Source organism: Rhinolophus hipposideros (genome assembly GCF_964194185.1).
Source record: "Rhinolophus hipposideros genome assembly, chromosome: 8".
NCBI lineage: Eukaryota > Metazoa > Chordata > Mammalia > Chiroptera > Rhinolophidae > Rhinolophus > Rhinolophus hipposideros.
The window spans coordinates 25,844,017-25,857,266 of NC_138054.1; the positions used below are offsets into that span (position 1 = coordinate 25,844,017).

A 13,250-nucleotide genomic window follows, 5' to 3' on the forward strand; every position below is an offset into this window, starting at 1 on the left:
TCAATGTTTTATTGGTTGTTTGTATTTTGATAGAGGACACTAAAAATATAGCGATAGTTTTCTGTTCAGCCTAAATCATAACTTGCTATTCTTTTTCACATAGATGTATTTAGGGATTTGGGATAATCTACCAGGGGTTGTGAAATGTCAAATGGAACAAGCGCTTCATCTTGATTTTGGAACTGAATTGGAACCACGAAAAGAAATAGTGCTATTTGATAAACCAACTAGGGGAACTACTGTACAGAAATTCAAGGAAATGGTCTACAGTCTCTTTAAAGTAAGTCTATCCATTAACATGTTGCTAGTGTGAAGCAGTACACTCTTCTGGAAGAATTGACAGGACCTCATCCTAAACCACAAAAAATGTTGCTGTTTTGTCCTGTGTCAGGGACTCTATCCTGAGTAAATAATTCAAAGAAAAGTAAAAATGTATAACATTGCAATAGCTAAAAATGTCCAGATAGGGGAGTTCATTAAATAGATGGGCTGCTCTATAGTTTGGCAATGTAACTGATACACAATTTTTTAAAAGGTGAAATAAAATTAGTACACCCAGATTACAAATTATTTTTTTAACGGAATACTCAGATTAAATAGAAATATTAAAATGAAAATAGTTACACTTTTGGAAAGAATCTTTCTCATTTTTATTGCTCTTCTATTTTCACTCACAATCTTTCTTTGGACAGTTTATATTTTCAGACTCTTTTATCCCAGAGAATCTTCACAGAAAAATACTTTTTAACCTTCATTCTTCGAACAATACAACTTGAACAAAATAACTGTTAATGTGATAACTACAATATTCAGTTGACCCTTCTTATAACTTTGGATATGAGCACATTGCACTGCAATTTTGCAAGTTAATGAATAAGACAAAGAATAATTTGTGTCTTGGTTAACTGTATTCATCTGGAGTGTAAGGGGCTTACAGACAGGGTGGCCATTTCGTAATAAGCAAATATATTTGGCCATTACGTACAACAGTTCAGACTCACTTAACAAATATAAATATTTGGAGATGTATTCAAGTTCCTTATGGGGATTCAGTAGCAAGATTATTACTAAGCATGCTAATAAAGGAAGTTAGTATGTTACATGAGATATTTTCATTCCTTCTGTATAATTAACTAAATTCTTATCTTTACAGGCAAAATTGGGTGACCAAGGAAACCTCTCTGAACTGGTTAATCTCATCTTGACGGTGGCTGATGGAGACAAAGATGGTCAGGTTTCCTTGGGAGAAGCAAAGTCAGCATGGGCACTTCTTCAATTAAATGAATTTCTTCTCATGGTGATACTTCAAGATAAAGAACATACACCCAAATTAATGGGATTCTGTGGTGATCTTTATGTAATGGAAAGTGTTGAATATACCTCTCTTTATGGAATAAGCCTTCCATGGGTCATTGAACTTTTTATTCCATCTGGGTTCAGAAGAAGTATGGATCAGTTGTTCACACCATCGTGGCCCAGAAAGGCTAAAATAGCCATAGGACTTCTAGAATTTGTGGAAGATGTTTTCCACGGCCCCTATGGAAACTTCCTGATGTGTGATACTAGTGCCAAAAACCTAGGTTATAATGATAAGTATGATTTGAAAATGGTGGACATGAGAAAAATTGTGCCAGAGACAAACCTGAAAGAACTTATAAAGGATCGTCACTGTGAGTCTGATTTGGACTGTGTCTATGGCACAGATTGTCGAACTAGCTGTGACCAGAGTACAATGAAATGTACTGCAGAAGTGATACAACCAAATTTAGCAAAAGCCTGTCAGTTACTCAAAGACTACCTACTTCGAGGTGCTCCAGGTGAAATTCGTGAAGAATTAGAAAAGCAACTTTATTCTTGTATTGCTCTCAAAGTCACAGCAAATCAAATGGAAATGGAACACTCTTTGATACTAAATAACCTAAAAACATTACTGTGGAAGAAAATTTCCTACACAAATGACTCATAGTTCCTTTGGACATTGTGACCATTGTAGAAAACTTACCACTGAAAAAGAAAAAATTTGGCTTCTGATTCAAATCCCTGCCAATTACACAAAACTCCTTTCCCCAGGTCCTAAGAGGCCATCATCGTAAAATACGTATCGATTGAAGTAATGGCAGGAGATTCATAGGATTAACACGTCCAAGATTTCATTCCTGCTCTTCTAGAAGCCCTGGTACATTTCCCAGTACATTCACTGTGTAACTATTTTGACTGACTTAATGCTGTGAAAAGCCTCATTCCATAAACATCAACAGTGGGAGTATTTTGTAGGTTTGTTAGCCAGAATACCATTGCTGGAAACATTGTTTGCATTGAAGCTGCTGTTTAAGAGAAAATTTATACATTAATTTACTAATGTCTTAGCATGGTAAAGTTTGCACATTAACAGAAATTGACTGCAAAGCAGGTAAATTAAAATCACTCCTTTATAAACAGATATCAGTTAATAGTATGGTTTGTTGTACTATAAATACATTTTAATTCATTTAAGACATCAAATGTTACCTGGCTTCAGAATGTTGAATGGCTCTTACTGAGCCTTTTAAAAGTAGTGTTCTATTTGGTAACATGCACCTGCCAATTTTAGAGGCTGAAAATGGATGAGCATCCAAACGGTCATCTTACCATGTTTCCCTGAAAGGAAGTCCCAGTTAAGATCGTCAGCCAGACGGACTCATTTAGTTATGACAATGCTCCAGATGACATGACTATATTTGAATAAATGTAGATTGTTGTACATGAAAAAATAACACATCCCCTGAAAATACGCCCTAATGAGTCTTTTGGAGCAAAAAAGTAAGATCTGGTCTTAATTTTCGGGGAAATACGGTATAAGACCCAGTCTTTTTCGGGGAAACAGTAGTTATCAACTAGCCAACTAAGTCCTTTAAAACTGACATCTTAAGACCATAGATCCAATCCAGACTCACATCTTTTATTTTTAATTGGGGAACAGTGTTTTTTTCCAGGACCCATCAGCTCCAAGTCATCTGTTTGTTGTTTTTTTCAATCTAGTTGTGGAGGGTGCAGCTCACTGACCCATGTAGGAATCAACCCTGCGACCTTGGTGTTATGAGCACTGCGCTCTAATCAACTGAGCCAACCACCCGCCCTCCACATACCTTGAATTTGAGTTATGGGCAAGTGGGACATTAAGAGCAGCACTCTGAAATCTTAAAATTTAGTGATAATTTTCCATTTTCAAACAGTATTTCCTGTTGGCCAAAGGGCTACTTGAAGCATGTAAATTTATCCAGTATTTTCACATGTAAATTAGATATGCAAGGGTTATCTGCTCCTGAGCTCTCGTTTATTCAGATCTCACACATACCTTTCAATCTCCATGAAATTAAACATGTTATAGAATAAAGACTCAGTATTTCCTGCTCAGATTTCAACTGGTTACAGTGGGTATCTTAGCTATGTGACCTTCGCTGGACAACTTTCTCACAAAAAATTAAAGCCATGGATTAGCACCAGTTTTGTTTCCTTCAAAATTACATACTCTGAAAGTAACTTCTCCCCATTAATCATCTCGATACAATAAATGAACGAGAGAAGTGTTTCCTAGTAGAAGGTTGGTCTGTTGCCAGACTGTTAGGAGAGATGCACATCATACAATTTGAGGGATAACTCCTGTCAGGGAGAACAGAAGCCCAATGAGTCAATATGCAAGAAATCTTTCGCTGGAAAAAGCTATACTTGTTTCTTGAAGAAAAATGCAGTTAATTTCAAGCTATTTCCTACAGATTAATTAACAAGAGCATAACACAGAAATAATTGCTTAATAACTTTATTTATGTCTATATGAAAAATCTTCATAGAAAACTGTTTGGTTTATTAGCTCTCAGCAGCCCGTTCCTGAGCTCTGAGGAAACTTGCCTTCTTCTGTGCTACCCGATCTTTCTTCTGGGCAAGCGACATTTTGGGACGGTTCCACCTACGAAACAAAGTAAGAAAAAATGTTATTTTTAAAAACCATAGCTAACGAGGATAGACACTGTAATAAGATGAGGTCAAGTAATCCAAGTTCCAATACACGTACTTATTATGATTTTTAAGCTAACATTCCCAAACCCCAAATTTCTGTGATACTGTTCTATTACCCCACAGGTGCTGAAATCAAATTGACATGTTAATACAATGCTTATAATCATTAAGTATCAGCAGTAACTGTACTAGGATAGAATGGGCCACCTCAGTGGCTTCTGAGGCTAATACATTTCTATCACCACAATTACTTTAGCAAACCTGGTTCCCCTCACTTCTGCAACACCATGCAGAGTTAGTGATCGAGTTTGCACAACCTTAAGAATCTGAGTAAGATGACACAAGGCAGGGAACGCCTCCCAACCGCTATTTCTTGAAAAGACATGAGTAACATGCGTACCTCTTCTTTTTAACTTCTTTCTTAGGCTTCTTCTCATAAACCGGATTCTCTCGTATACCAGCATGAGCTTTCTTATACATCTCCTCCATCTGAAACAAAGCAAAGCAAACAGTACTTGGTTTCATTTCACATGCCCTAAATAATACAACATACTGTAACGTACCACTTGCTCTATTTTGTCCTAAGCCAGATCCTCAAAAGGTACTAAACTAGGTCAGTGTTGGTACCTACTTAAATTTCTACATTTCTTTTCCTAAGAAATTCCCAATTTTTACCATAGGCAACATGAGCTGACATTATTCACAAAACTCAATTTCCTCAAGAAAAATTTTCATGCATTTCTGAGGACTTTGTCGATAATCTTTAAGTCACTCAAGTTTAGAGCAAATTGATTTATGTAGAAACACATCTTATACTCATTTAAAATACTGACCTAAATTCTTTCAAGTAAGGACACACACCAAAACAACGTTTTTAAGATGTTAAGATGAAGACTGTATGGGGCCAAGAAGCAATTGCCCAATGAATTTGTCCTCCCACATTCCCCATTTACATTTTCCACTGGTGTCTGACAGGGCTTTCCAGGCTATCCAGTGCTGCATACCAGGGACCTCTTACACCATCTACTACGACTACTACTACCAATCACTAATATCAACCAGAGAGAGGGCCAAATTTCCCTGGAATACCCTGAAAGGCTATCCAATTAGGTATCTTCTCATGAGAATTGTGTTCTAAAACTCATCAAAAAACTATGTTGCAACTCTGAATTGTTTCAATTACCACCCCCAAATAGTCCACCCTTGAACACGTTTGAACTGCCCAGGTCCACTGACAGACTTTTTTCCCCCAATAAATATACAGTTGGCCCTCCCTAGTCCACCCTCCCCCCATCCGTTTCCCATCTGCGAATTGAAAACAGTACTTGCAATCTACAGAGGGACCTAGAACCAATCTTCCCTGGATTCCAAGGGACAACTGTAGCTAGTTCTGGGGGAGTCAAAAGTTGTATGTGGATTTTCAACTGCTGGAGGGGGGGCGGGGTTTAGCACCCCTTTCCCTATGCTGTCCAAGGGTCAACTGGAAATGACATGATCCTGTGCAAGATCAAGTCTTGAAGGACAGGTGTAAAATGCCTGAGCGTTCAATCAAAATCTAGTAAAAATTACAGCCCCCTAAAGAATGAGTTAGGTAATCCAGATCTCTCAAATTATTCAAGGTGGAGAACATATAATTACTACATGTATTTGTGTAAAGCTTAGCAAAAGAAGGCAATGCAAAATTTTTCACTGCATTTGAAACAACTACTTAAATCCCTTTGGAAAGTTGAATTTCTCTACCAACTTTTAGCACTCTATTATTAGCAGCACTCCATCGTAATTTAACAAATCCATTTGATGACTTCAAAAATTAACATGCATCTACATTACTGACACTACCCTTTTCCTTGCTCAAGACTCCATCTGCTTATCCAGCCCTAGACTATACTAAGCGTAAATAACAAAGGAATCCTTTCCCAATTAAAACTATTTTAAAATTAATTTTCATAGCCAAAGCAGTATCAAAATGGAAACTATGCACTAACAAAAAATAACACCCCAATTACTTAATATATAATCTATGCATCTATATATAATTGTATATTTGTTATAATTTTATAACAGTGATTTGTGTTCTACGCTTTCACTACAATTCCAAAACTGGTTCTATCATCTTCAATTACTCCAATGTGTTGAGAGAGAGCCCTGGAGACTCAACTTTGGGGGCGATAAATTTTCCAACATTGAGCTCATTTTTGCAAACATGGTTCCCTTTATTTCTTCAGCATCCTGCAGAACCAGTGACAGAATCTGTACATCTCCCTTTCTGTGTGCATGCCTGAGACACTCAGGAAGTCCAGAACATAGCAGGTATTTGCTATGAAGAAAGAACCTCTTCTCTATGGCCTCAAAATGAGTGAAGTTTAGTAACTAACACCTCCTATCAGGCAGGGTAGATTGTAACTATGACGGCAGGAGTGAAATCCGTAACTACACAACAGTCAAATGCATAAAACCCACCAAAGGCTTTAGACTTGGAGGCCTGAAATCTGATATCCTTCAGCATCCTAAGAGCATGCTGGTAAGTCCAGATCATTATACTGCCTTATCCTTTAACACCCCAATTTCATGTCATTTCATTTTAAAAGCCAAAGACAGCTTATTTGAATCTGTCTATGCCTATGAACACACCCACATTCAACTTTTAACTGTTAACCCGAGTTAAAACTATAAAACATACCCACCAAAAACAAGTAGTAAACTGAGTTCTGTAGGTATAAATACCAATACAGGCATTTTTAGTTAAAATTTTTACCATGTCTGGAGTTACGTTGTTCTTTATGTATTGAGAAAACTGTTTCTTATAAGCGTCTTCATCTTCTTCCATTAGATAACGCATATAATCTGCAACGTTCTGGCCCATGATGTGTTTCCGGTGTACTTCTGCATTGAATTCTTTGCTTTCTGAATCATAACCAGGGAATCGTTTGGTACTAAAATAAAGTTTTTCATACTTTAGTATATATTGATTGAAATCAGTTCACTAGCAGGAATTCATTTCAGTAGCTGCCATCAGTCCCGTCTTGAAACAATTAATTGCATCACATGCAACCAAAGGACCAACTACTGACTGCTCAGTTAGTGGGATATATCATCATCCAGCAGCTAATAATCTCTGAATTCCATGACAGAAAATCATGCCACAAGCACCTTTAAAAACCATTAAATGAAGCAAGGCTTTTCACTACCATAAAGTTAGTTCTCGTTATCATAGAAAAGGGATTGAAAACTGCTCCCCCAAATCCTACAATTCCAGTGGTGCCTCGGGATATACGGGAGTGTTTCAAGATCAAGGTGCCTTTCAACAGAACTAAAGATCCTCAACCCACCCTCACACTGTAAGAGTAAGTTTCAGCCATATTACATTTTATTTCTAAATATAAATAAAATATATTTTAAAATGCGTATGTAAAGTTCTATCAGCAACCACTAAAATATGCTTAAGAAGCTAATAACTGACTTTAAGATGGCTCTACTCAACAATAACAAAAATCATTAATTCAAATGACCACCCAAATTAAAACAACCTACTTAGCTTCTAAGAATGAACGGCCTACAATCTTATTTCCAGTTGAAAGTATAGAAATCTGTCAGAAGCCTTTCTCTCAAACTTTTTTTTTTCCTGGAGTCCATTTTTCCATAACTACTACTACTACTTATAAAATGCATTACCAGTTCCCTCCAGCCCTGCCAGGTTCCTTTTGCATAGCACCTAGCATACGGCAGGCACATAAAGATAGCTGTTATTACTTTAATTGATTCAGTAATCCCCACAGTCCAAACAGTTAGAAACAGTGAAGTACTGGAGTCCAGGCAATGAGCCCTTGAATGCTGTATTACCTGTGAGGGATAGATAAGCCTCCGTCCACAGCTCCCTTCAGGGCCCCAAAAACTTTATTTCCGGTAGTAGTTCTGGCAAGCCCTGCATCCAAATAGCAGGTGAAGGCACCAGGTTGACCATCAATGCTTTCCACATTGTATTCATCTCCAGTCACCTCCACCTGACCTTCATAGATCTTGTCCATGCCAAACCTATTGAGAAGCTATTAACAAAGAAGCCAGACTAAATACTTGTCTGAATATATGCAAACAACAGTATCACAAGTCACAACTCTAATGACCTGACAAACACTTTCCTTCCAATTCACTTATACCTTTATCCCAATCTATTTTAAAATACCAATTTTTAAATGCTACAAAAAGAAATTCCATTCCATTTCACCAACTGTAACAACTTTAATAGCTTTTTAATCTGCTACATGTCCATACTTGATTTATGCAGCAATTAGGGATCTCCACATATTTTCAGTCATATTTGGCTAGAATTCAACAATTAAATATTAAATATTATTACATGTAGTTCTGAGTAGGATCCTGAGCTGAAGAGATCTTTTTGTGGCTTTATTCTCCAACTATACTGTTAACCTGGGCCATTCTTCTGCTAGTACATTAGCACCTAACTATGGTTTCACAAGCAGTGCCTTTGTACCAAGCTGCTGTCATACATAATGACCTTGTCCCCCACCCCCACTCAAACTGGGTCCTCAACAATGATGCATGCTTAAAAATCCCACTGCAAAACCAGGTCAGTAATTGAGAAAAGAGTAAGGCAAAAGCACATTTTCATCTTTTCTACATGACAGGAAATGCTGCCACCCCGAGGGCAGAGATGATTAAAACAAAAAACCCCCACCAATGCCTGCCCTTCCTCCAAAATTTAAGATACTACTTCTCAAAATGGAATTGGCCTATATATCACTTGGACACCCTATTGAAATATATAGATTCTGAGTATCTGGAGGAGAGCCTGCATTTTAATGTTTGCTTGTAGATCAAAAGATCTACACTTTTCAGTAGAGCTGTCCAACAAGGTAGCCACTAACTAGCCACAGTGGCTATTCAAATTTAAAAATTCGGTTCACCAGTAGCACTAGACACCTATGTCTACTGGCTACCATATCAGACAGCATCGATTACAGATATCCACCATTGCAGAAAATTCTATTGGTCTAGATATACCCAACAAACTGGCGGATAACAGAAAAACTGCTTCCCCAAATTATTAGAAAATGCACTGCCATCTCAATCACAACCTTGTATTTATAAAACCACAACCTTCTATTTATAAAATCATCTTTCCTCGTGATTCCTAAAGAGTGCCCCAGGCACTCTCTTGATTCTACAGTGGAGGGTAACTTATCCAGGTGTCAACATCTATCTTGCAGGTAACACCAAACTATGAGCTAAACTAATTCTAAACACATAAATTACAGTAATCCGGTACATACCCTGCGTGCCAGCAGCAGGCCAGTACAATATGCTGCAGCATAATTTGTCAGGCCAACCTTCACACCGTACTTGGGGAGTTCATGAGCATAAGCTGCACAAACTATCATATCTCCTTCTATACGGGCATAAGCAATCTATAATAAGAGAAAAACCAGTTAGTAATCTGCTTTCACTGTTTATTTGTCCTAAGTGCTTTCTTGTACAAAAGACTTGGAAAAAAAAATAAAGACGTAGATCTCTATCAATTAAAATTCGTCTTTGTTAAACCCACTCACCCCCAACTAGTTTATGGCTTGGTCAACTATAGCAGGTAACTTTATGAGTCTGTAAATGTTTGACTGATGACACAATATGTAAGGCTAAAATTACCACATACACATTGAATATTAAAATGCCTGTGGAATAAATTATACTGTAGCTCCTTACTTGTAAACACTGAAGACTCTTAGCTGGAGTAGCTGCTGAACTAAAGAGGTACTTTGAAAAGTCAAACGAATCCCCAATTATTTCAAACATCTTTTAAACTAAGCATATTTAAGTCCAATGTTTCCAACACCCAGAGTTCAGATAACTTTGCCTTCACAACCAGCATTGCCTTCACAACCAACAAATGGTATGCCTGACTCTTGCAAAGGCCCAACAAATCTCAAGTATAACAATTTTCCCTACTTGTAAAAAAAAGCCTAGCAAATTGCGTTCTAGGAGAAAACTGCCACTTTCTGGAGGTTTTATGTGGGAGACCCTCACACATAATTAAAACCCATTTCAATAATAAGCAGGAATAAGAACAATCCTGAGTCTAATCTTCACAAAACTACCAACCTCTTCAAAGAGCAGTGGGTATGTGGCATGTAAGACCATACTGCAAGTCAGGACTTAGTCCATGGCAAATTCTATTCTTCTCCTAGAATTGGAATGGGTAGGAACCTTCTACTTGCTCTCAAATTTATCCTTCCACCCCACCCACCCCCACAAAATAGCACAGCACCATAAATTTCTCTAATCCTCCTTCCCCCCAATTAGAAAATGAATGGGATTAAACTGGGTCAAGATTGCTAAATACAGCTGATTTTCAGTGATTTTTTTTTTTAAGTACCAATTTCCCAGGCTCCAATTTAAGACCCACAAAAAAGAAACGAGCTACTCACTTAACAGATGTTTCTGAGTGCCAGCCACTACAGTTGACGGACCTTCTAATCCATACATGTGTTTTGTTTCCCAAGTACTTCTCCAGCAAGGTGAGTTAAAGGGAGGTGGGGTTTACCATCACTGCTCGAGGCTAGAACGCAACTTACCTGACAAATGATATCTCTGTTGGTTACCCGTACAATCATCCTATATTTGGGTGTGTTGTACTTATTTTTATCCTGGATTACCAAGCGTTTCCGGGCATAGTAATCAGTTTTACCCTCTGAAAGAAGAGAAAATAACTTAAAAGTCTACTCCACTACAAAGCGGATTCTTTTAAAGACTGTGAATGTGAAAACCTGACCATACCACGGCGTCTTCTAAATTTCACTTGGTATCTCTTGAAGTAGGCCTTATTCTTGACGACTTTAACAAATCCCTTTAAGAAAAAAAGAATGTTATTAAAACTTTGATAAATGTTTTGGCTGATGATGCTTCTGACATTTGAGCTGTAACCAATAACATTTAAACTTCAAAAGTGAATCTATAGACAGCTGTCACTTTCGTAGAATCCAGTGTTTCTCAAACCATCTGGAGTCAAGGAATCACTTTTTCTCCTACTTGCCTGTCAATGCTGGTAACAGAGTAAAAACGAATCACTGGGGAAAAATGGAAATGAACCAACAAACGGAACTCAGGCCAACGTCTTATATTTTCCAAAATTGTCATTGTTTTTCAATTTTTGAATGCTTCCTCTCAACTCAACTTCTGTACCTCACAGACCAACACCAATCCTTGTGCCAAACTTTTGCAAAGCCCTGCTCCAGACAAGCACTCAATCTTGCCAAACGTCCGTCCGTTCTGAATACTTTCCCATTTCGAAAAACTAACCTATTTCCCTCACGTTCCATGGACGGACGTTTTTAAAAAACCTAAATTACTTGCCACAAACCCGAACTAGCCAGTATCATTTTCAGCAATCACTCCCGATTAAAACAGCACCGACCCCACCAACGAAGCAACACCCCACCCCAAGAATCATTTAAAACCTGTGCCAGCGACAGTCTATAAAGAGGCAGGAGGCGCACACCAAAAACTCAACGAGCTTCCTTTCCGGGCCCAGAGACGCCACGGCCTCCAAGCTGTACTGACGGTTTGGGCTTAAAAGTGACTTCAGCTCAACAACACAAGCCTTTCTGAAACACCCGCCGACCGCAACGCTCTTCCGGAAGACCCACGGAGCAGCCAGGGATGGAGCTGGGTCCGAGAAACTGCAGCCCGTCTCCACTCGGGCATCCCCTCGCTAGCATGAGACCAACTGATGCAATCTCGCCTGAACCGGGCCCCCTCGAACGGGCCGGCACTAGCCCCGCAGCCTGTCTACTAAACTCAGCCCCCTCGTCAACCCGCCGCCCCAACTCCTGCTTTTCTTCAAACGCCTTCCTCTCAAGCTTGCGCGCCGGGCGGCAGCCATTAAGACCACGCTAGGAGCCGCAGTCCGACCAGGGCAGAGCCGGCAATCGAATGCCATCCGCCTCCTGCGCCATGCGAGACCGACCCTAGGCTGGCATTAGAACAAAGAGAGGGACCCTCCCCGTCCATCTGTAGCCTCGAGATCGGGATACCCACTCACCATCCTGGTGAACAGAGCACCGCGTCCGCGGCTCACCACAGACCTGCAGGCCCAGCTCGGCTCCGGGGGAGAAAAGACCGTAGACTATGCGCAGGCGCAGTATGTAGCGCCGGCGATCACGCGAGCGACGTGGGAAAGAGAGATCCGCCGGCCGGCGGGCGTTAGGCATGCCGCCCCCTGCTGATTGGAGGACCCATGCCGGCTCTCTCCTTGCCCGGAACAAATCCTCAATGATCCGACAGGTGTGGACCTTGAGCAATAGCGGGGGGCATTACGTATAGGAGGCTTTCACTTTCCTTTGCTAGGAAGTTTTTTCATAACATATAATCCTTTTTAAGCAGGAAAAAGCTTAAAAGTTAAATAGAATGAATTCGTTCTGGAGCTCTTTTGCCCCCTCCAGGCCTCTACCTCCTGGACTACGCATCCTGGTGCCGAACATTGGGCCCAAGCCAGGAAGCCTTGCCTTAGTGCTCCCAGCCTGGGTTAGAAGCCTGGGTTAGAAGCCCGTTTTCTGCCTTCCCCTAGTACCTTCCTACCTGCTTGGGCCCACTCTAGATTGTAAACTCCCTGAAGATGGGCCCTGCTGTCAAGTTGGCCTTTGCATCTCCAGTACCTGCATAGCACGGTGCTGACACTCAGTAAGTGCTTGGTATTTGTTAAATGGTAAGAGAACTATTGCTCTCTCCTTCCTGCTTCTTTACCGCCATCTTCTTCCCTGATCCCTGACCATCTCCTTCCTTTTGTCTCCATCGCTCTGATCTAGTCAGCTTAACTGTTTTAAACATGTTTAAGTCCTTTTTAAAATTCTTTTAAAACTAATTGTAATTAGGGAATAAGTCATTTTCCTATTCTCCACATGGAGACTGGGGAGAACCAACCAACCAAACAAACAAACAAACACTCAAGAGAAAGTAGTCCCTCACCTAACAGTATTTCAAGGGTGGTCTTTGGGCTATTGCATGGGAATTATTTGCGTGCTGGTTAAAATGAAGATATATGAATAGCCTCCTCTACTGAATCAGACTCGCTGTTCTGGGGACTGGGAATCTGCATTTTAAATTTGGCCTCAATTTTAATTCAAGAGGTCTCGGGAAAGTAGAAAACAAATCCTATTTTGCCCAATAATGGAATTAACTGATTCTACTGGGAAAAGCAAACTACGTAACAGCAGAGCAGTTTAAAACATTGGCATCCTCAGAATGAACTT

General features: G+C 39.6%; 2 protein-coding genes across 7 annotated transcripts in view; one reads left to right on the forward strand and one right to left on the reverse strand.

The window, feature by feature from the left end:
* Positions 1-2,438, forward strand: part of DIPK1A (divergent protein kinase domain 1A) — an 88,805-nt gene extending 86,367 nt beyond the window's left edge. For all 6 annotated transcript variants that reach the window (XM_081057806.1, XM_081057807.1, XM_081057803.1 and 3 more), the window contains exons 4-5: positions 104-280; positions 1,154-2,438. In XM_081057806.1, the coding sequence (XP_080913932.1) occupies positions 104-280; positions 1,154-1,966 (990 nt within the window). In that variant the 3' untranslated portion in view covers positions 1,967-2,438. The remainder of the gene's footprint in view (positions 1-103; positions 281-1,153) is intronic.
* A 1,266-nt stretch (positions 2,439-3,704) lies between these two features.
* On the reverse strand, positions 3,705-12,161 carry RPL5 (ribosomal protein L5). The gene is made up of 8 exons (XM_081057810.1): positions 12,044-12,161; positions 10,780-10,849; positions 10,578-10,693; positions 9,282-9,416; positions 7,834-8,036; positions 6,749-6,926; positions 4,394-4,482; positions 3,705-3,943 (listed from the first exon to the last, which is right to left on the reverse strand). The coding sequence occupies exons 1-8, from the start codon at positions 12,044-12,046 to the stop codon at positions 3,844-3,846; spliced, it is 894 nt and encodes a 297-aa protein (XP_080913936.1). The 5' UTR covers positions 12,047-12,161; the 3' UTR covers positions 3,705-3,843.
* Between the last annotated feature and the right edge of the window lie 1,089 nt (positions 12,162-13,250).

Excerpts from the sequence above, each read along its gene's own strand:
- RPL5 (XM_081057810.1), bottom strand. Across the intron at positions 9,417-10,577 it reads ACAGAGATATCATTTGTCAG|ATTGCTTATGCCCGTATAGA; the intron begins GTAAGTTGCGTT and ends CTCTTATTATAG. Across the intron at positions 4,483-6,748 it reads ACAACGTAACTCCAGACATG|ATGGAGGAGATGTATAAGAA; the intron begins GTAAAAATTTTA and ends GCTTTGTTTCAG.